The 21897-nt window shown below is 33.6% G+C and overlaps 4 protein-coding genes and 1 long non-coding RNA gene across 9 annotated transcripts; 2 read left to right on the top strand and 3 right to left on the bottom strand.

Moving 5' to 3' along the window:
* Positions 1 to 187: 187 nt before the first annotated feature.
* Positions 188 to 3778, bottom strand: Bmcp (uncoupling protein Bmcp mitochondrial). 2 transcript variants are annotated; one of them, XM_034321563.2, is made up of 9 exons: positions 3616 to 3778; positions 3196 to 3228; positions 2886 to 2978; positions 2649 to 2796; positions 2235 to 2514; positions 2038 to 2156; positions 833 to 893; positions 675 to 764; positions 188 to 596 (listed from the first exon to the last, which is right to left on the bottom strand). In XM_034321563.2, exons 3-9 carry the CDS (start codon positions 2956 to 2958, stop codon positions 432 to 434), a joined length of 936 nt encoding a protein of 311 aa, XP_034177454.1. In that variant the 5' UTR covers positions 2959 to 2978; positions 3196 to 3228; positions 3616 to 3778; the 3' UTR covers positions 188 to 431. The 2 variants fall into 2 exon arrangements, with proteins under 2 accessions (XP_034177454.1, XP_034177453.1); XM_034321562.2 differs by lacking the exon at positions 3616 to 3778 and having other exon boundaries at positions 3196 to 3530.
* Positions 3779 to 3943: 165 nt separating this feature from the next.
* LOC117602944 (protein PRRC1-A) lies at positions 3944 to 6940 on the top strand. 4 transcript variants are annotated; one of them, XM_034321558.2, is made up of 6 exons: positions 3945 to 4159; positions 4391 to 4870; positions 5532 to 5634; positions 5720 to 6077; positions 6148 to 6307; positions 6370 to 6940. In XM_034321558.2, the coding sequence occupies exons 1-5, from the start codon at positions 4069 to 4071 to the stop codon at positions 6259 to 6261; spliced, it is 1146 nt and encodes a 381-aa protein (XP_034177449.2). In that variant the 5' UTR covers positions 3945 to 4068; the 3' UTR covers positions 6262 to 6307; positions 6370 to 6940. The 4 variants fall into 4 exon arrangements, with proteins under 4 accessions (XP_034177451.2, XP_034177449.2, XP_034177450.2 ...); XM_034321560.2 differs by having other exon boundaries at positions 3944 to 4159; positions 4439 to 4870; positions 6148 to 6940; XM_034321559.2 differs by having other exon boundaries at positions 4391 to 4858; positions 6148 to 6940.
* Positions 6941 to 7105: 165 nt separating this feature from the next.
* On the bottom strand, positions 7106 to 12509 carry eEF2 (eukaryotic translation elongation factor 2). The gene is made up of 14 exons (XM_034321542.2): positions 12355 to 12509; positions 11327 to 11541; positions 11049 to 11242; positions 10564 to 10772; positions 10254 to 10487; positions 10060 to 10173; positions 9717 to 9863; positions 9291 to 9531; positions 8936 to 9103; positions 8470 to 8759; positions 8187 to 8396; positions 7934 to 8116; positions 7599 to 7856; positions 7106 to 7351 (listed from the first exon to the last, which is right to left on the bottom strand). The coding sequence occupies exons 1-14, from the start codon at positions 12355 to 12357 to the stop codon at positions 7283 to 7285; spliced, it is 2535 nt and encodes an 844-aa protein (XP_034177433.1). The 5' UTR covers positions 12358 to 12509; the 3' UTR covers positions 7106 to 7282.
* Positions 12510 to 12812: 303 nt separating this feature from the next.
* cactin (cactin, spliceosome C complex subunit) lies at positions 12813 to 21858 on the bottom strand. The gene is made up of 12 exons (XM_034321573.2): positions 21413 to 21858; positions 20498 to 21345; positions 20251 to 20427; positions 19972 to 20170; positions 19196 to 19694; positions 16780 to 17228; positions 16246 to 16705; positions 15500 to 15616; positions 14651 to 14740; positions 14309 to 14569; positions 13914 to 14085; positions 12813 to 13475 (listed from the first exon to the last, which is right to left on the bottom strand). The coding sequence occupies exons 1-12, from the start codon at positions 21652 to 21654 to the stop codon at positions 13315 to 13317; spliced, it is 3675 nt and encodes a 1224-aa protein (XP_034177464.2). The 5' UTR covers positions 21655 to 21858; the 3' UTR covers positions 12813 to 13314.
* Positions 15591 to 19129, top strand: LOC117602954 (uncharacterized). Its single transcript, XR_004581092.2, has 2 exons — positions 15591 to 15719; positions 15796 to 19129. It is a non-coding gene; the product is annotated as an uncharacterized LOC117602954 (long non-coding RNA).
* Positions 21859 to 21897: the final 39 nt, after the last annotated feature.

The raw sequence follows: 21897 nt of genomic DNA, 5'->3' as shown, positions 1-21897 counted from the left end.
CATAAAAGTAATATAATTACGGGTAGTATTTAAATGGAGAAAGATTTATGAAATTAAAATTGTCGTAGAAACGTATATATAAAATACAAACGGGATATGTCTTATGATTTTTATTTATTAGGAATTATATATTGACTAGTAATCTTTCTGACTTTGAACAAATAGAAAAGTTATAATATCTTTTTGTAGAGCACATCACATTTCGTTTACTGTAAATATATTTTCATTAATGATTAGAATCTAATCATCATGAAAAAATAAATTCTATTTATACTATTTCTTAGATAGTTTTCCTTTAACATATATCTAATGTTCATAAAAATAAATTATACAATATAAACTTAAGGTATTTTCTGTCATTTATACCACTGTTTTGTCACATCTACACACGTATATAGTTCTTTATTTTACCTATTTTCAACCGTTTATAATTATTCATCCGAGTTTTCAAATATTTTCTTTAACGCTAAGTTCGAATGATCTAACTTTTTTAATTGTTCGTATGTTATGAAAAAGATAATATTCCATGGCCCCATTCTAAACCAAGTAGGTACAAAACCTTTATAGAGGGCTAAGAATCCTTCATTTTTAAAGGTCTATAAAAACAAAAAGTATATGTATGATTGTTAACGATATTCAAGGTATCACGATATTCAATATTTGATATTACATACCTGAACAAAACAGTCTATAGTTCCACTATAAATATGAGGTTGTAATATACCACTTGTATTATGTACCCTCCTTTGGTTCATTAAGCGCGTCTAAAACATTATTGATATGACAGTAAGAAGAACTCAAAATATGATATTAATTGATTAATTAAACTTACACGAACAACATCTATGGGAGTAGAAGCTATTGCACTTCCCATACTAGCTATAAAACTGGACCTAAAACATATATTAATATGACATACGATATGTATCATATACTTCATATCATTTTTGAACGTTAAAATTTACATTAGCACAATTATATAGTTCTTTTTTTTTACTTCAATTTTCATTGTGGCTTTATTCCATTAGAACAACCCTTATCCAGGCACTGTGAATTAATATATGAACTGTGATGTCTGCCAGACTGAATCTTGCATTTTTGTCTTACTAATAAAACACAGCAGAATGAAAATATTCTGTGTACATAGAACCAATGAAGAAAAGTATGAATTTATAAAAACTAAGCGACAGATTATTTGTAAATTTTATGTATAAGTGCTAACCAAAAAGTAATTCATGATGCAATTTAAGATGGTCAATCATCTGTGTAATGATTTTTATATGAAATAAAAAATATTAAATACAACTTCCATTTTGAATCTCTGTGGTCATCTCAATGTTCACGTACTGCATGTGCCCATGTGCATGACAGTGTAAAAGAACCTGGAAATAAAATTTTTCATTTTTAGAAAAATATTACTTCCTTCCTAATTAACGTTACAGTATAAATATTTTTGGGCAGATTATGTCATTAATTATCTTTCACTTTATTCATTTTCTACGAAATAAAATTGTCATAAAATTTTATTTGTTAAGTATAAAAATATTTCTGTTAGTAAAATTTATCATATTATTTTATAATAACAACATACATAATATTAAATCATTAGTGATAAATAATACCATATAATTTACTAAAGAATTTATTATATAATTTATTCAAAAACATTAACAATTAATTGTAATATTACAGAAGAAAACGTTAATAAATGGTTAATAAACTGCTTCTGATTCAAGTATACTCACATGACATCACTTACTATAAATGAGCACTTGAAATTTGTTTTCATTCATCATTTGTTAGTATAATAAAAATATAACGAATATAATACATGATGAACACCAACAGCCTGGATAAGGGTTGAGTACAACCCTTGCGATTTTATATTAAACTTCAACAATGATAATTAAACTTAATATTGTCATTACTTTTTTAGTGATAGTAGTAACATAAACAATACATAGATTTTTAGATATTTATATTAAATTGTACCCCATGAAAGAGAAATAAATTTGCATAAATATATTATTTACTTACACAAAATGATTACCAACACTATCTCCTAAGACAGTGGTAAACTTCTTTTTACTATAATCATATATAGGTAATTCTACAGCTGCAATAATTGCTGCTCTTTGAGCTGTGGGTCCTACGCCCTGTGCATAAAATTTTAAATACAAATAAAACAGAATATATTAGGAACTTGTAATTAAATTAATAGATGGTTTACATACCCTCCATAATCCGCGAATACCTTCATGATGATACACATCTTGAAAACAACCAAATAATGATAAATTTGAGTTAATCCCAGTTACTTGCATACGAACTTTCACTACATCAGTAGGATTAGCTATTGCGCTTGAAATAGCTCCTGCTAATGCAGCGCATACAATATTTATAACAACTAAATCATCTGTTTCCCACTTATCCATGGCTGCCTCTTTTAGAGAATAATACGTGCCAAATTTTATAGTTCCATAAGTAGCTTGCCTTAAAATAGCTGAACTAATTCTATACAACAAAAATATTAGTAATAACATGAAATCCAATAATATGATACTTAGAATATATCATTAAAATAATAAAAAAAATAATTACATATTCTTTTTTACAAGTAAATATTATAAAATCATATGTACACTTACCCAGAATATAGAGCTTTAAATCCTTCCTGCTGTGATATTTGATGCAAAGCATCTGTCATACCAGAATATTTTAAGCGAGTGTACCTTTTATCTAATTTCTGTCCTTGAACTTGTAATCGAGTTTTTGTAGTATCTAAAGGAAAAGTACCTAATTGGAAAACATACATTAATAAAAATTATATAATGTTTTTAATAGTTTTCTTTCGTGAAAAATTATAAAATTTTAATATTACAAACCTAATTCTGCAACAATTGAAGCTAAACCCCCATAAACAAAAGGTCTCCAATCTTTCCAAGGACTTTCTCCCATTACAATGCTTACTTCCTTATCTTTAAAATAAAATTTCATAGTATAACTACTAAAATAATTAAATAAATAAATTTAGCTTAGGTTAACTTAATCTAAATTACTTCATTATGGCAAAAAAATGCATCTACAAAAGTATATATAAAGTATAACATATGTTCTCCTTTTTAAGATTAATATATAATTTTTTATTACAATTTAAATCCAACATTTTCTTTTATAAATAACGTAAATAATTACCTGTCAAGTTAAACGATATAATTTATAACTGTCCTATAAATTTTGTATAAAAATAAGTGAAATTAGTAATATAAGTTATGTTATATTTTTTTTATTTAATAATTGTCAATTCTTTGTTCACATTAACATGAAAATTGTTCTTAGCATTGTTTGAATGTGTTCAAAAACCGTGTATACGTCCAATCAAATATGAAGGTACAATTACAGCAGTGGTTACAGAGACAAAATGACTGGGCATGTCTTTGTTCTCAAGAGGTTTTAAGTTTTGGGGGTCTCAGATACCCAGTTTGTATTATAGTCGTGTCTGCTTGGCCAATCCATCAAACTTGCATTTTAAAAAGACCGCCATAAATTAAATGTTTTTAAATCTGACACTAGCACAATCTATACAAAAACGGCGGAAACTACATGACAACTTACCGATTGATTTTCAGGGAACACTAACGCCAACTATCGGAGAGCGTTTGAAACTAAAAGATAAGTTACCGACTGCCCTGTCGATAAATCGATCGGTAACTTGATGAGTAGTTTGAGCCCTCTTTGTATAGATGGCGCCACTTGTAATAAACAACCGTAAACCCTCCTACCTCTTCCGCGTCCGAAGACAGACTGATGCGCTTCAGTGCAACACGGATATTTATATCGTCTTCGCCACTCTTCGCTTTAATCCTAGTGATTTTTTCGAGGATGTAGTGTCAGTCCTAAATAATCCTACCTTCAGGTAAGTGCAAAATAATGAAGTTAGCTACTAGCGCTACTAGTAACACACACACAGTTAAAGTATTATGCCTTTTGCATACATAAGTGCATATAGAAAATTCACACCATAATTTTGGATATCTTTACGTGTAAATTTAGAAAAGTTAACCAGCAATGACCGACGATTCCAATGGGGAATCAACATTCGAATTTGTTGAAAGAAAGACGGACGAATCATCCGCATCGGGAGAAATTGTGAAAACAGGTGAGATTAAAATGCAAAACATAAACACCTGCGTATCTGTCAAACTCTGACGATTGAAAAAAAGTTGATGTATTATAATTGCCTGTTATAATGATTTATACAGTAGACAAAAAACTGCAAGAAATTCAATTTTAAAAAGTTCAAAAACGTAAAAAGCGTGATGAAAGACAAATAAAAATATACATATACTCGCGGCATAAAAATTCTTACTTAAAGCGATATAATTTTCAGATTCTTTCAGCAGTTTATCTTCATCCACATCTTTGTTAATGCCATTAGGTGTATCAACATCTACCGGAAATTTGTTATCAAACGTAGCACCGCCTAGTGCATTACCTAGCTTCATTTCAAATCATGGAATGACAGTATCCGAAAAATCCACTAATTTGCAAATACCAACGCAAAAGAAACATCATGAACCTGAACCCAATAAATCAATGTTAAATACCACCATGCAACCTAAGGTATTGCAGCAGGAACCACATCAGGTGACTACATCTACTACTGTAACTCCGTCCATACAAAATGTGCAAAATACAGTGCCACCAGAAAGTTTGATACAGGATACAGGAATTGTTGGCGGTGGTCTCCTATCATGGGTTAAAGAAACAGTAGTGAATAGCAATGTTTTAAGTAAAGTTGCTGAAAAAGCAAAAAACAGTATGAACACAATGATCACAACATTAGATCCTCAGATGCGTGAGTTCATTTGTAAGTAAACAATTAGTGATTAAGGCATACCAGATTCAAGTTTTCTTTTAGTTTGTACATTTGTTAACTTCATCGATGTTCTGTTTCCTCAAGTTTTGTACTCCAATATGTTATCACTGTCTGTGTGCAATTATATTATTGCATCATAACTGAAGAAAATGTGTATATATATATATGTGCTATGTTATTTTTGGATGAACTGAAAGCCAATCTTAATTCAATGAACTGTGGTGTACACTCTTTCAGCTGTCATTTACAATACAATTTTTAAAGTTTCTAGTATAAAATACTTCATTTATTATCTGTTTATTCAATAATTTAAACTGTGCCTCTGTACACGTTTAACAGTGATATAAATATTATATACAAAACATAGAACTTCCATAAATTACAGTGTAAATGGAGACAGCAATAATTTAAGGCTATGATTCAAAAAATGTTGCAAATAAAATAGTGTATTGACTGCAAGTTTGCAGCCTCGTGTACAATTCTTTGAAAACAGTATACATACACAGCTATGGGAACAAAAATTTAAGGAACAGAGTATATAAGTTTCATTTTGTACATACATGAAAAAAACATCACAGTAACACACAGCAGCTGTACAACATGTTAGTCAATGTACAATATATACGAGCTCTTTGGAAAATGTACATTTCAGATTCTGGTGGTGATATGGAGATTGTGGTCGCATCTGATAAAGATGCGAAAATAAGTCCTGTGCGTCAAGCTTTCCAGACCGTTTTTGGAAAAGCAACAGTGACGTAAGTAATGATATAGAATTTAGGTGCGTGGTTCAATTTGTTTAGTATTGCATGTACATACTTATTCGAACAAGTGATTTTGTAGTGGTGTAGCAGTAGAAAGTTCAGCTGTTGCTGCACAACCAGTTGGCTTTGCTGCTGGAGTAAAAGGAGCAGAAGAGAGAATCAATTTTGCACGAAATATTCAATCACTTCCAAAGGACATACCTATAATTGCTGTAGAAAATTTTTTGTTAGAAGTCGGTGAAGACAAGTGGTATGATTTAGGTGTAGTACTTCTGAACGATCCTAAACGCAACGTGAATTTACAAACGTTCACCCAAATGACGCCAGTACCAAGCCAAATAGTGACAATGGCACAGGAGGCTACACCTGAAGATTATCCTCTGAAATGGTCCGGCTTGGCAGTTACTGTCGGTGGCTTAATGGCGAGCAGTTTACAGGTGTGTTTGAAATAAAAAAAAAAATTAAACAATATTATTAGTAATACAAAAGTAAAATATATTTTTTAAGATTCCTCATAACGAATGGCATCACGCACTTACCGGGATTTCTAGAAGAGACATTATACTTTTAGCCGTTCAATCGCTAGCTGGAATTTACAAAAATACGATTAATCCGGTGTAAATCTTTACGAAGATGCCAATGCAATTTACCAACATCTTGCGATTTTGTAAATACAATTTTACTAATTTATAATATACTTCAATCAAATATGAAGATTTTATTTTTTAGGCTCGTACTTTTAAGATGTACCTAACATTTTAATGGATCACTGAAATCAGGATATTCATTTCAGTTAAGGTGGCATATTTACTAACTTTAGTATTTATAAATTGAAAAGTGTATTTTAATTATATGTGGCAATATGTACAAAAAAATTAATAGACTACAAAAGAAAAATATATTAAAAAAATAGGTCTGTTATATGTATTTCATCACACTCCAATTAAGCATATCAATATGGTCATATACTTTATTTTATAATTAAAATAAAATAAATTCATAATTTGCAATTTCATGCAAATCTCTACGTTATTCTAACTTTACTTTATCTAAAATGCCTTGACTCCATTAACACAAAATGATCGGGTATTTTTAACAAATCAAGACACTGAAAAGACATTTGTTTCTGAATTTCATCTTTAATTTCTTGATGTATTGGTTTTTCAGTATGAGTACATTGCTGTTTTCTTTCATCATTAATACCTTCGGGATTCGTCCAATTATTTGAAAACACCAACAGAAAAATAACAGACTAATTGTAGTAAAAAAGCAATGTAAAAATTACAATTTTTTTCATTTTTCTAATACGAAATTGGCAACCCATTGCCACCACAATAAAAATAACAATCGAGTCTTTATTTGTTGCTGATATGCTAAAAAACATAAAGCCACTAGATCTCGATAAACGTGGCGTACTTAATTAAATAAATGTATAAAATATTTCTTCTTGCACTAGCATACATAGTTTTCGTTATAATTACAATTTATTATCTTTTTCCATATTTATAATTGTGTATTTCTCACGGTTCTTTGCGCAAAACAAAGTTCATAATAAACCGATATAGATTGTATACGGTCCGAGCAATATTAATTGAATTACAATATTTAAATAGATATTTAAATATGGTGCGCGAATCTATGGTTACAATTTATCAAGGTATGCGTTCAAGTCTGGGAGACCTTCCTTCAATCCCTTCCTTTTACGTGTATCCTGTAAAAATGAAAATATTTATAATTAATACCCGTTAGTTATCAAATGCGTATAGGTATACAGGAAGAAAACGTCTGTATGTTTCCCTATTCAGGCAAACCAGGACGTACTACTGGAACACCAAAACAAAAAACAAGTTTCTCTCCCACGAGATTAAAAATGGTAATGTATTTAAAGTTACTTATTACCACCAGTTTTGATCGTGGTTCACGTTTGTAGCACCTATAAACTAACTCCTGAAACTTACTTGCACAACTTGGTAAGGTCTAGTGCTCGGTTCCATTGGATCACCAGGTAGAATTTGCCAATGGTCAAATACACATTGTGGGAAAGCTTGTCCTCCGGTATTAGAACGTAAGTCAGCAGTAAAGCCAAAGGACTCGTTTACTGGAAGATATGCTTTAACTACAAACATAGGTGTACCAGCAACTTGCTGTTCTTCAAATACGTGTCCTCTTCTTCGGTTAAGCACACCATAAATACCACCAACTGCTACTTCTGGGCACTATATAGAATTGATTTAATTTTATTAATAACAACGAATGGATAATTATTACCAATTTTTCGGCAAGCTTAGCTTACCTGAATTTCACATAAGTAAACTGGTTCCATAAGTCGAGGAGAGGCAGTGAGAAGACATGCATAAAGGCAACGTCTCGTGGTAGGGATAATTTGACCACCACCTCTGTGAATAGCGTCAGCATGTAATGTCACATCATGAATGTTGAAACGTACACCTCTCAAATTTTCTTCCGAAAGTACACCCTATAAAAAATATTTTGAGTTAGTATAAATAATAATAATTAATGTTCATTATTTGGAAAGAAAATGATACCTCTTTCGTAGCCCACTGGAATCCAGCTACAACTGAATCTTTAATTTCGTTAAGATATTGTACTCCTTTCGAACAATCTACAAGTATGTTGGGACCAGTTCCGTCAGGTCCGAAGCACCAAATCTTTCTGGCTTCAGTTACATCATAATCATACTTTTCGCTCAAATAACGAGCACGTACTTTGAAGTCGTCTCTTGGGTTAACATCTCCCTATAGAAGTTACAAATATTACTTATAAAAAAAAATATTATTCATAATATTCATAAGCAGCTGAAACACATACTCTGTCAATATCTTCAGCTAAACCATCAGGCATGGGATATGCCATCATGAACAGACGATTATGTTTATTAGGTGATTTTGAAAGACACATTTGATTCGATTGTTCTGAAATTGTTTCTCTGTAAGATACAACAGGATCCGATTTTTTAATGGGTATGCAAGCATGGTCCTCCTCCAAATCTTTCAAACAAATTTCCAAGTGAAGTTCTCCAGCACCAGCGATAATGTGTTCTCCAGATTCTTCGATAATACATTGCACCATAGGATCTGACTTAGCCAAACGTTTGAGACCTGAAAACAAACATCTCTTTAAACCAAATTTTTTATTACATGTAAAATACAATTTCAGTAAATATTATTCAGATGTCAACTATAATCACGGTTTATCATAACCCAATGCTCAATGTAAAATTTCATCCTTTTATTCTAGTATATTTTATTTCACTGAATATGTTAATGGACATTACCTTCGACCAACTTGGGTAAATCGGCTGGATTCTTCGGCTCGACAGCAACACGCACAACGGGTGATACTGAGAACTTCATGACTTTCATGTTATGCGCATCTTTATATGTAGTAATAGTACCAGTCTTTACTAAGAATTGATCAACACCAACAAGTCCGCAAATATTTCCTGGATAAACGCAATGGATTAATTAGTAATTATATATAAATAATTTTCTAATACTTCAACACCGTTGACTTATAAATTTCAGTTGGCCGTTCTAGTGTCGATCAATAGGTATCAGTACAGATATATGAGAACAATCATCACCGGATTATTGGATCTTAAATTCAGACGTTTAAAGAAATTTACGTACCAGAAGGCACATCTTCAATAGCTTCAACATAACGACCCATCATCAAAATTGTACGCTGGATAGCTTTTTCGTAAAGATCTTCTTTTTTGCCTGGTTGGAAGTTAGGCCCCATAATACGTGCTTTCATACCAGTGCTCACTTTACCAGAGAATACACGACCGAAAGCATAAAAACGACCTTTATCCGAGGTCGGTACCATTTTTGAAACGTACATCATAAGTGGGCCATTTGGATCACAGTTCTGTACAAATATAAAGAATTGGCGTTAAAAAGGATAATTAATTTTAGAATGCATAAAGTTCGGTTACATATTTTATCAGGTAACTTATTTATTATCTATCATATATAACTCAGAACAGGTCTGTAAATAAATTCATCATATATATAATAAATCACGTAATATAAAAATATAGGAAATATAAATACCTTAATACCAATTGCAGCCTCGTCATCTAATGGACCTTCATACAACATTTCCATACGGTATTTTTGAGCAGTAACAGGAGATGGTAAGTGGATGGCAATCATCTGAAGTAAAGCTTCTCCAGCTGGCAACCATGTTCTCATGACAACCTAATCCACAAAGAAGTACTAATGTATAATTGTGCATTACAAATTATAATTAAAAATATTTAAATTTAAAATGTCAGTAAAGTTCACGATAACATTCAAAAAATTTCAGAAGAGGCGTCAGAAAAGCTTTTTGAACAATCATCATAAATGTTCCTTAAAAAATAAAACTGAATAGTTGAACCAAACGAAATCTTACCTTCAGAAGAGCTTTACCATCCTTATCTTTATCTTCTGGCTTCAGAACAATTCCTAATTTCTGCAGTAAGTTATCTGCCTCTTCTTTTTTATAGTTCATAATGCTGTCAAATACCTATTAATTAGTTTCATATGTATTAGTATTAGACAAAACAATATTTGTGCAATAAAACTAGTTACATAGCGTCAATATACCTTATAAATTGGATCTAAGACGTACATACAGAAGGATCGTTTGTTATCTGGTTCCTTCTGTTTGCTCCATTTCTTAGTTTTAGGATTGAAGAAAGTTTCTCCCCATAATCTGTTCATTAGCTTTACAACATCGATTTTGAATTTCTCGGCATACATTTCAGAAAATTGTTTCAACGTAAATGCCCAACCGTGAAGACCAGAACCGAAACCGACGGATCCTTTACTTGGGTCTACCTATTTATAACAAACATGAAATTAATACAAAAATGAAATTCTACATGAAAAATATAGAAATATATTAGTAACTTACTCTAACTTCACCCATAGGGCCATCATCATCTGAATACGTAGCAATTATAACGTTAACGTTTTCAACAATACGTTGAAAAGTTTGATAAAGATCTTCACTATCAAGTTGAAGTTCCAACAATGCTCTGTCCATCTTATTCATGAACAGTACAGGCTTTATACGTTCGGCAATAGCTTGGCGAAGTACAGTTTCCGTTTGTACACAAACACCTAGATACAATTAAAAGATAACGATTATATAATTTTTAATGATTAGATAGTATGTTAAAATTGTAGCAATTGTGTCGTAGCATATTAGTCACGGACATAAGGATAGAGGTCCACTAACAGCGTTTAAACACATCTGCTTATTTGATCTTCTTCCATTGATGCACCATTAACACTGTCCAGGTGTACTAACCAGTTGAACCAGTTTGTACACTACAGAGTAACGCTTTTAGTGCTGGAAGGGAATTTTATAGAAATAAAAATTTCTAAAATACATACCAGATACACAATCAACAACTACGAGAGCTCCATCAGTTACACGAAGTGCGGCTGTTACTTCGCTAGAGAAATCAACGTGTCCAGGTGAATCAATAAGATTAATCAAGAAACCCTTTTCATCTTTGTCACGTTGATCAGGATTTGTGATAAAAACTAAATCTTTCTCGTCAAGGGCAAAGAACATAGAAATAGCCCTATAAAAAAAAAATTTAATACAAATTATAAAAAAAAATAGATTAAAAATTAACATTTAACAAAAGTATTTACTACAATCTTACGTAGATTTAATCGTAATACAACGTTCTTGTTCATCTTTACGTGTATCTGTGAATCTTGTCTCACCAGCTTTGGCACCAGCAATGATACCAGCCTTGGACACAAGGGAGTCAGTCAGAGTTGACTTTCCATGATCAACGTGCGCGATGACGGACATATTTCTGATGTTTTTCTTTTTGTCCATCATGGTACGTATCTCATCTACTGTGAAGTTCACCTGAAACAAATAATGTTTTACTTAGTATAAAGCATAAATACAGAAACTGAAATGAAGTACAGATTTGGATTTTTATGATAAAGAGCAGGATTTCGTGTTTAACAAATTCTATTGTTAAAATAATAAAAATGTTAAATCAGTTTATTGTATATCGTTTTACAGCATAAGATTTAAAAAAGTTAATAATCTTGATACTGACCATATTGGGATTAATGCTTCACAAATCTTGGTCAACCATACTGATACATAATTATGAATTTACAAGAAAAGAAAGTATCTTCCATGTAGCTACACATTTTTTGTGCTATAGTAATTTCTGGCCCTAGGTATAATTTCTTCATTTTCTATATATATTATACCAAGCATTCAACGTTTTACTCTGTACAATGATAATTAATATATATTCAGGTAACCATCCCCCTTCTAAATCTTTTTCTCAGACTCAAGATGTTCGAGAGAACATGCTGACTCGTATCAAGAGCTCTACGAAGCTCCATGACACGTTGTCTGCCGAACAAGGGGCAAAACATATTTGAACTTCGAACATCGATAACTTTGAAGCATTGCGGTATAAAATTTTCAGGAATGTTCCGCCAGAATATTTGCAGAACCTTCGGAGATCTTTGCCCCGTCACATCCATCGCGAGCCTCAAAATCTGCCTTCGAAAGGAGTTGCGCAATCCCAAGTAATCCAGCAGTTTTCGATTTTTCCAAACCCAGGTGACATTTGGTCTTCAAAAATATTCATACCTCTGCACTCCACACACTGTACAGATTTACGCGTTCGTAATACTTTATAACGATCATACATACCATTTTGGATGTTATCCGATTTCCGTTGGCCTGGTCAGAAATATACGTGCACCAACAATGGCGGACTCCCTGGGAAAGAACAGGAGTTCCGTGAAAGGGACAAATGTTTCATGGACGATAGAGGGCACTCGATGTCGTGGATTTTCGTATCGTGCATAAGGACCAATTGGAATTTTGTAATCCCTACCACGTGGCGTATGTTGCGTACGCAGAAGACCTTTGATTGTGTGGTCCACGTTACAGAAACTGCACGTTTGGTGCTGCCCTCTTATTACTTTAAATCTAAATTCAAATAAAGAAATCATCAGTATTCTTGTTTTATTTTTTCTACCTACATATATTATGTAAATAAAATATTAACATAAAATGATTTCATTCAATGGTATGAACTCTATATTATACAAAAGTATAGGAAAAGAAGAGGGAGAAAGATGAAGGGTGAAAAACAAAAAGTTCAAAGATTACACAAGAACCACTGCTTATATACGGATATATTTTATCGTTAAATGTTATTTTCTTACTTTCTGATCTACTAGTACAAAATACTGCGTTCATTTCATAACTGAAAATCTGCGTTATTGCTATTGTGTACAAAAGATATTACTTATTTGTTAAGAAAATTGTAACGATTGTGCGTTTTCTTATAAAATATTCATTTTGAGGAACGTTGCCTGTGCAATGTACATTCATCCATATATTATACATATACATACGGTGAAAGTATTTCATTTCATAAGAGTGTAAATATTGTGTCTATGATCATTAACTACATTTTCATATTGATTTCTTTAAAATTATGTGCATTTTACTGGACTGTATCTTTTAGAACATAAACAGAACAATAACGTGAATAAAAAATACAACTTTTTACATTTTATGAAACATACAAAACCTTTTTAAATATTATGTAAGAAATAAATGTGTAGGGGTGCTCTAGTTGCTCAAGAGATGATCCTTTAATTAACGGGTTCCCTTGCAACTGCTTTCATGGACGATTACGCGATCAGGATTAAATGTCCTTCCGCATCGTTTACATGGGACTAATTGACGCAAGTGTGTTCTCCAGCTGGCCTCAGCCATTGCTGTTATGTCAATTACCATATCTCCTGATGCTGGATCGCCTGTGCATGAATATCAAATATTTTTATGTGCATGTATTCAATAATGATTATTAAAATAATTGCCTTGTTATTATTTGCGTATATGCAGAGAAACCTAACTGATATTCAAGCCTTCACCTTCTTTAAACCACTAAAAGTTATTTGTAGTGTTTAATAAAGATCAGGTTTGCCCCTGTCGGTATGCAACCACGCCACCCTTTGATCGATATAATCGCATTGACCTTAAGTTCACTAGCAAAGCATCAGAGCACGCGATCAGTGTTTAACTTTCTCACATAATGAACTCGTTGACTACTTAGACTAACGAAGCTCATGGAATCTATACAAACTATTTAAATAGATAGTAGGAGGAAAATCATATACCCGTATTCAAATGAATCGCACTCATTGAAACTGTTTCATTTTATAAATAAGATATCAAATGCAATAATGACTTACGAGTGTAAACAGTTTCAGGTCTCTCCGGTTCTTTCCTCCTCTGATCCGGTGGCAATTTGTCGTTCTCCACGTGCCACTTTTTCAAGCATTGCGGCTCATGAATGGCTATACTACTGGAGCCAAAATCTCTGCCACATATGTAGCACGTGACTGTTTTCTTCAGTCCGTTGTCCTAAAATCAGTTGGCCCCGAATGAATATCAACCTCGATTAACAAAACTCACAAAACATAAAGAGCATAATAATTTATTTGCAATGATCAACATCAATTCTGTACAGAAAATTTGATAGAAATATTAAAAAATTAACAAAGATTTATCTTCACGTGTTCAACGAGCAATTGGAACGATTTCAAACAAACTGGAGTATATAAGCATGCTTTCCAACACGACTCACCCCTATTGGGCTGATTACATTTTCTTGTACGCTTGTTGGTTCTAACTTCAGTTGACCAGTTGAATCTTTTCTTCTCAAATGCATTGATTGATTGTTATTCTCGAATTGCCATCGTTTCATGCACTGAGGCTCGTGTATCTTAATGCTTCTCGTGCCGAAATTTCGACCACAAATTTTACAAGTGACCGTAGGTGGAGTCACCCGTGAGACATTGACAGATTTTTCCAGAATAGGGCTTTCTGACTTTTCTGATTCAAAATTCTACGGACAAAATGATTTTTAGTCTTATAATCCTGATAAATTATAAATACGACATTTTAATGAATCAAACAATGTATTCACCTTTGGTGGAGCTTTGCAACTTCTTTGATGTACCATTAAGCGATTTGGGAAAAATGTTCTTCCACATTTTGGACAGGGGACCAGCTGCGCCTGAAAATACAAAATTGCATATAAGTACTTTGATTTCACAAATTACATAGAGAGCCCCTTTCAGTCTTGAACTTAACGAGTCGCATTGCGGTTTTCAGTTTTTAGATCAAACGTGCCGTTAGTCTTAAATAACTAAGCCTTTATGATAAATGTAGGCCAGCACCTTGAACACGATAGGGTTGGAGGATTATAGTGCGTGATATGTTTTCTCTGTATGGAACTTGGTATTTGTATTTCTATGCATATGCACATAAATATATACGTATGCATGAGGAACGTGTAAGGGTGAGCTTTAACGAGTCACTTCATTACGCATGCTATAATCGATTCCCTCATTTAAAATCATGTTTCTACTATAAAAAAAGGGGCAGAATAATTGCATATCGTTGAATAAATAATTTGTTGTAGCATAAATGTAACACTTAAGAAAATTTTGATTAAATTGAAATCCTATGCTTAGTTAAAGTTCTCCTAAGTTTTTAAATGTTGGAATAAACAATCCATATGCGCATACTTAAACCCATTACACACTGTTGATGACCGAATTCATCTGTAACGGGTCGTAATTACATCACCGCTCAATACAAATCATCAGGCCTTATATAGTAATGACTCATTCAGATAATGGAAACACGTTTTTCCTATGATGTACTTTGTCGATCTTCTTAACGTTGCTTAAAAATGAAAAGATATCCGATTCGACAAGACTATAACCGCAATTTACATGTTTGAGGAGACGTTTAAACGACAGCGCAATACCTGACTTTCTTCCCATGCTGCTGTATTCCATTCTGAATGATTGATCGCAACGTCGGGTCTTTGAGGAGTTGGTCGTTTTTGATTCACCGGTAACGCGTTGTTTTCTCGTTCCCATTTCTGCAAATAAACCAACAATTATTAGTATTTGAATTATAATCGATATGCATGGATATTTCAATTATTTTAATTATGAGAATGCAACCCTTCGCCACAGGATATGGTACATATTCATTTCATAATGATTCGCGATAAAACGATCGATCTACCCACAAGGCATAATTAATGTTCTTTTGTAGATGGATATGGATGCAGTTGAGGTCGTCTGTATGGATATATCGAACCGGACGTACATAAACCGCAACTCACGTGCAAATTACACGGTCAGTACCGATCGGTTTATCTATAGCGGGAGGCATCAGTTCACGTGTATGTAAATGCCTCTGATATCAACCGCAAGGATATACGACGCACATATGTTCCTATCGATTTTACAAAGGGCCTTGATGTATTACGTGCTACCGAACCGAGTGATTCAATAATATTCATACATCGTATTCCGTTATCGCGACCATGAATAATAGATGCAGTTCAAGTTCAGTATAAAATTAGATCTGCCCTATACTAATGTTAGCATTCCTGGAAGTCCTAAGTTAGCCCGGTGTATCTAAATTCAACAAAGATGAAACGTGGAAATGAAAATCGAAATGAAACTAATCACAGCTAATTATCGATTTGGAAATACTTACTTGCATGCATCTTGGCTCGTGAATAGGAAAACTGGCGGTGCCGAATTCACGTCCGCATATGTAACAAGTAATGGTCCTTGGTCCTTTCTTAATCGGTGCCGACGACGGTCTGTGCGATGGATTGCTCGATTTCGACTTCACCTCGACAGCGACCATTTCCTCGCTTTTGTTCTTGCTCTTATCGCTACGGAAGTGCAAGGCCACGGGCTTCTGCACGGTTTTTGGTACCGTTGCCTTCGTCTTCGTGCTCGCCGGACTCTCTTTCGTCTTAGGCTGACCGCTTTTCGGGTGACTGTGAAACCGCTCCGGTTGGTCCGGTTTCCCGCAACTTTTGCAAGGTTCCGGAGCATTCTTCGACGAGGAGGAAGTGAACACCTCCAATTCAGTTTGAATGACGGGCTTTGAATTTTTCTTCTTCAACGTTGACAATGAGGGTACCTTGTGGCTGGGCGGTTTGCTTCTAAATTAACGAATAACATTTGTTTAAATATTGCAAACACAAAATTCAACTATTTTAAGCGAATAATTATGAACCTATTATTATTGTCATCCAACTTCCTGCCGTCTGAATTCTTCTTCGTCGTCATGGTTTCCTGGTTGATGATCCTTGCTTGTTTTTGCATTCTCGGTGATTCAACGAACGTATCCAAGTTGACCAACCTCGAATCTAAAATTTGCTCGAAACTACGTCGTTTGTAGCGTGCGGATAAGGAACCGTTGCACCACGCAGCACCGTTCGACGCGTGACTCTGCGGTTGGTGTTGTTCGCCAACAGTGACGTCTTGCCGACACCTTGACGACGATGGGAACGACGACGTCCCACCACCGATTGCTTTTGACAGGCGAAACCTTGTCATAGAGTGGACGAGCAATTCTTTGCTCAACACAGACATGTCCAGTTTATCGACTAAATCCGGGTCCAACACGCTCGGCTTCTCGAGATTCGCGGTCTTTGGTCTCTCCGGATGGTCGTACATCCCACGCTTCATTTTCGGTGGCCAGGTGCCGGTGTCCGGTGTCTTCGACTTTTCTCGTTGCTTCCCCTTTTCTGCACGATTCATATATTTATGTATAGTATTAATTTCATAAGATAAAATAATAGGAATTCAAGATAATCGATGTTTGGTTGCAATGTAAGAAAAGATTTGTTTGAAAATGGCTGCTGACTACATTTACTCTTGTTTATTCGTTTTATTAGTTGATCTATGTAAAAGATATGATTTAGAAAAATTGAAACAGTCAATTTTCCTCTTTACAAGTAATTTCTTAATCTTTACGGATTTGTTGAATTCAATTTAATTCAATTTTTGAATTTAAACTCGTGCGCAAAAATACATGCGCGGATTGAGCAATAATTTCCTAAAATTCTTGTTAAATAAAGTATGTTTATTAGGAAATTAAATGGAAGATTTTACTCACTTTTCAATATATCCAGATCATCCTTGATTACCAGAAATGTTTTTTCCGACATAAACTCTGATGGTCCCTTTTTCCATTTCATGATTTTTCCGGTAAATATACTTGCAACAATTTAACACTTCGAATTTGAAAGATAACACGATACGAAATTTTGAAATGTTTATCTTAAATTTTAAGAGATCAACATTCAAGATTTCATTATAATTACTTGCGGAAATTAAATTTGCCGGGCCCTCAAATAAACTAAATCTAAAAAATCCGATCAATTTAGATAGTAATTAGACACATCTGATCAGATGAAATTTTCTAACTCTGAGACATTTATGGTTATCGCGACAAACGAATGGATTGTTCTTTCTCACTGACACTTCACTGAAATTAGCTTACGCCGGTATGTTCACGATGTCACATTAATTGTTCTTGTAATTCTCATGATGAACAGGAGTTGACAGTATCAATCTTCTTACACGTTTTCCGGGTGATCGACAGGGTCATTAGTATTTAACTTAATGATTAATGTACCTTATATCTAAATACTTTTTAAATAAAGAATGACAATTACGTTTTAATATTGGATGATTACTAGAAACTACAGATCATTAAAATAGTTCTTGTGTATTTTTTATCCAGAAACTTATATCCCTTTGAATTGTGCGCGACTGTTGTGGAAGAAACACGATTTTAAACGCGTAGCCCTTTGTCAGTCAAACACCCGGTGCACTATGCTCGAGTTTACCTTGCCATTGGCTACATATAGCTTTTACCTTTCTCATTGTGGTTGACTGTGTAAGAATACAGGTGGCTAGGAAAATCGATCCAACAACCACGGTTTAACAACTATGTCGCGGTTCCTTTGTATAGATTTTCGTCATCACGCTTAAGTATATTATTACAATGTCGGGTCATTCAAATCGGGTTTACGTCACGATTTTGTTGCGTCAATTATACACGGACCAATATTCTGATAACTAAAATGATTTTTCAATAAATCAAATCGTAACAAAATTAAAAGTTATTACATGTTTTAATTTTGTTATCAGACTGATTATTAAAGTAATGATTTCAATTTCGTGAGAATTACTTGCAACCATGCGGGTAAGTTTCACGTAAAAAATAAATTTATATAGATCTGCGCATAAAATTGCGCAATTTTATTTAAATACGTCATTAAAAATATGACTTTTCACTTGATACAGTTATTATAAAAATTAAGTAATCTATCCTAGATTTAGTAGTGTATATACAGAAACACATAATGTGTGCAATATTGATACATTATCGACGGTATCGATAACGTTTGAAATGGAACCATAATTGGAAAATATTGTTATGAAATTGGCACCTAAAACCACGTTTATACGAATACTCCCATTCTCTGTTAACTATTTTAAATGCAATGTCCTCGTAAGGTGGACCAGCATGAAATCGTAAAATAGCGAAATCTTTATTATCCGCACAGGGTGTCTGAAAATTACAATAGTACTGTTAATATTAATATTAATAAGAGTGTAAATAAAACAATATATCTTACCAAAAAATATTCAGGCGTTGTATTCTTGTCTATCAAATCCGGATAAAATATGTTGAATTTATAACCCTGTACAATTTTCGGTGGTGGATTATCCATGTCATAATGCGTTTGATTGTATTTATTCCACTCAAAACCGGTATGAACCCGATTGAAGTATCTTGGTTTTCTCGGTCTATACTTATCAGACCATAGATAAATTTGCGCTTCCAAAGATGATTCAACACTGAATTGCGCTTCATCGGAGCTCATATTTTTTCGAGCTTCTCTATGCATTGCTTGTTCTTCTGCGGTCATTACATTTTGAATTTTACGTCCAGTACTAAGTACTTGATTTCTTGCATACTCTAATCGTTTATTATCATCTTCTTCCAAAGTAACCAACGTTCCTGGCTCCAGTTGAGAATAAAGTATATATTTTGGAGAATAACCTCCTGATTCATATTCGCAAAAGGATTCTGATAAGAGGTCATCCGCTGCATTATTAGTTTCTTGATCATCGCTAGAATTGTATAAAATACAATCATATGAGTTTCTACTTTATGCATATACATACATATACCGCAGTTCACCAGAGTCCATAACTGCGACGCGCAGGTTGGAAAATGGTGGGGGAACGCAGCGAGCTCTCTGCTAATCGCTTTCCACTTCGTTTGGGAGTATCGCCAATCAGGGCGAAGATGCGCACTGGAGGTGCGCAAAGAACGAAAACTGGTCTTTTCGCAGTTATGGACTCTGGTAAACTGCGGGTATACATATGGAATAAAACAAATGCATACTCTGTTTGACTATCTTCACTCTTTTCTACAACCGTGTTGGTAGACGATTCTTCTTGTTTTCCCGATTGTTCAGCATTTGCTTGCGAACTCTCGGGTTCATTTTCCGTTCGCGCTACTCCTTGTTCAGCAATTAAAACCTCCAACTTCTTGCGCAAATTTTCTTGATGGCGATCTCTTAACCGTGCCCTCGCCATGTGCGCTGAGGAGAACAAACAGCTAGTAGAAACATCCACGTTAAATAATATAATTAAAATTATATAGCTAATCTGTAATGTTTACCTTTCAGTTGGGATAGGAGACTTTCCCAATATCCTATATCAACACCTTCAGGTTTTCCTGTAATCTTTGCCTCGATTTGTAATTGCAAAGCTTCTAATTGCGCTGCCGTTTTTCCTTTGAAAATAGCAGTCACATCTTTGGCTACTGATTCGTGTATTCCTTCTCTTCGGCCAACGGCTAAAAAAGTATGTTTATTAATATCTTATATGAGAAATTATTAACAAAGCCTTTTCATTGTATTACTTACCAACTTCGTATTCTGATCTTTCTAATTTACGTAGTTTGTGTAACTCGTCCTCTACAATCACCGTAATATCGTTCCAATAATCCAAATTTTTACCGCGTTCCAATTCTTTATAAACTTTGATATCCTCGATAAGATCTTCTAAATCTTTTACGTGCAATCCACGCAAATAAGTATACGGCTCGTGCATTTCTACCGCATCAACTTCTTCTTCAGCACTTATATACTTTGCAAGGAGATCAATTGGTTTTGCCCTACCATCCTGTATCCTAATTCGTGATCTTAATCTTGCTTGCTCTAAATGAAATTGATCTTCCTGTCTTGCCCACTGTTCCAGCTGAGCAGCTTCTTTCCCTCTTTGTAACATTGTCATTTCCTCTTCTCTTTGTTGTCTTTCTAATTCTCTTTCTTGTCTTCTTTTTTTAACTTTCTCTAACTCCCTTTTATTCTCTTCCTGTTTGTACCTATTTCTAATTTCTAGTTCTTCCCTACTTACACCAAGTAAACCCTCTTTTTCAAGTTTTTTAGACCACACAAATGTGGAAAGCAAATTTCCATCACCAAATGGATTATCTGTATTTGTATAATGTAAATAGTCATTATCCCATCCCATTCTTTCTTTTCTTTTGCGTTCTTTAGCTTCCTTCTTTCTTAAACGACGTAATCTTTTCTCTTCTGGTGTTTCTGTAGCTTTCATTAACTCTTTTTGACGCTTTCTTTCTTCAATTTGCTTCTGCCGTTGTTTCTGTAACTTTTCTAAAAGTTTCGTAGAATCTGATGAAGAGTTAGAAGAGGTTGAACTACTAGATTCACTTGAGTTTGATGATGTTGAAGACGACGATGACGACGATCTAAAACAAGAAAGATAATTTCAGAATAACAAAATTATAACCTCAACGATAATTTGTCTTTACTTACCTTCTTCTGCTTTTGTGTTTTGAAGATTTCTTACGGGATTCACGTGATTCTGAAGAGTCTCTATGCCTGGATTTTTTGTATTTTTGACTGGAACTCTTAGAGAGTTTATGTCTTGGCTTTGAACTTTTAGAACGACTATCATAATCACTGTCACTCTCCCTGCGTGAAACTTTATCCTTATAGCGATCTCTATCATCTTTCTTTGATTTACTGTAATCTTTTCTATGAGAGTACTTCTCCATTTTTAATTATACTACTTGTATTCCTTCGTATAAGATATTTTATATCACGTATTTTGTTACCATGACACTTAACCTCTGAAAATGATCTTCGACGCAGCAACTTCAGACGCCATTGTTTAATTTTAAACAGCTGATTCCGGTTTACTACGTTTAAATTTCCGTTTGTTGTTAACATAATGATAAAATATAACAAATTCTGTGCGTTTTAACATTTTCACAACGATAATAGGAATTTGTGAAAAT

This window comes from Osmia lignaria, chromosome 12 (assembly GCF_051020975.1).
Source record: "Osmia lignaria lignaria isolate PbOS001 chromosome 12, iyOsmLign1, whole genome shotgun sequence".
In the NCBI taxonomy this organism is placed as follows: domain Eukaryota; kingdom Metazoa; phylum Arthropoda; class Insecta; order Hymenoptera; family Megachilidae; genus Osmia; species Osmia lignaria.
This window is presented reverse-complemented; position numbering and strand designations above follow the sequence as displayed.

Coding starts and splice junctions, on each gene's coding strand:
- Bmcp (XM_034321563.2), bottom strand. CDS start 2,958: ATGGGAGAAAGTCCTTGGAAAGATTGGAGACCTTTTGTTTATGGGGGT. Junction 2,515..2,648: donor TTTAAAGCTCTATATTCTGG/GTAAGTGTACAT, acceptor TTTGTTGTATAG/AATTAGTTCAGCTATTTTAA. Junction 765..832: donor CTCCCATAGATGTTGTTCGT/GTAAGTTTAATT, acceptor ATAATGTTTTAG/ACGCGCTTAATGAACCAAAG.
- LOC117602944 (XM_034321558.2), top strand. CDS start 4,069: ATGACCGACGATTCCAATGGGGAATCAACATTCGAATTTGTTGAAAGA. Junction 5,635..5,719: donor TTTGGAAAAGCAACAGTGAC/GTAAGTAATGAT, acceptor GTGATTTTGTAG/TGGTGTAGCAGTAGAAAGTT. Junction 6,078..6,147: donor TAATGGCGAGCAGTTTACAG/GTGTGTTTGAAA, acceptor ATATTTTTTAAG/ATTCCTCATAACGAATGGCA.
- eEF2 (XM_034321542.2), bottom strand. Junction 9,864..10,059: donor ATGGTAAAGCTCTTCTGAAG/GTAAGATTTCGT, acceptor TTTGTGGATTAG/GTTGTCATGAGAACATGGTT. Junction 9,532..9,716: donor AGGCTGCAATTGGTATTAAG/GTATTTATATTT, acceptor ATATTTGTACAG/AACTGTGATCCAAATGGCCC.
- cactin (XM_034321573.2), bottom strand. CDS start 21,654: ATGGAGAAGTACTCTCATAGAAAAGATTACAGTAAATCAAAGAAAGAT. Junction 15,617..16,245: donor ACGAGCCAAGATGCATGCAA/GTAAGTATTTCC, acceptor GTTTATTTGCAG/AAATGGGAACGAGAAAACAA. Junction 14,086..14,308: donor ATGTAATCAGCCCAATAGGG/GTGAGTCGTGTT, acceptor AACTGATTTTAG/GACAACGGACTGAAGAAAAC.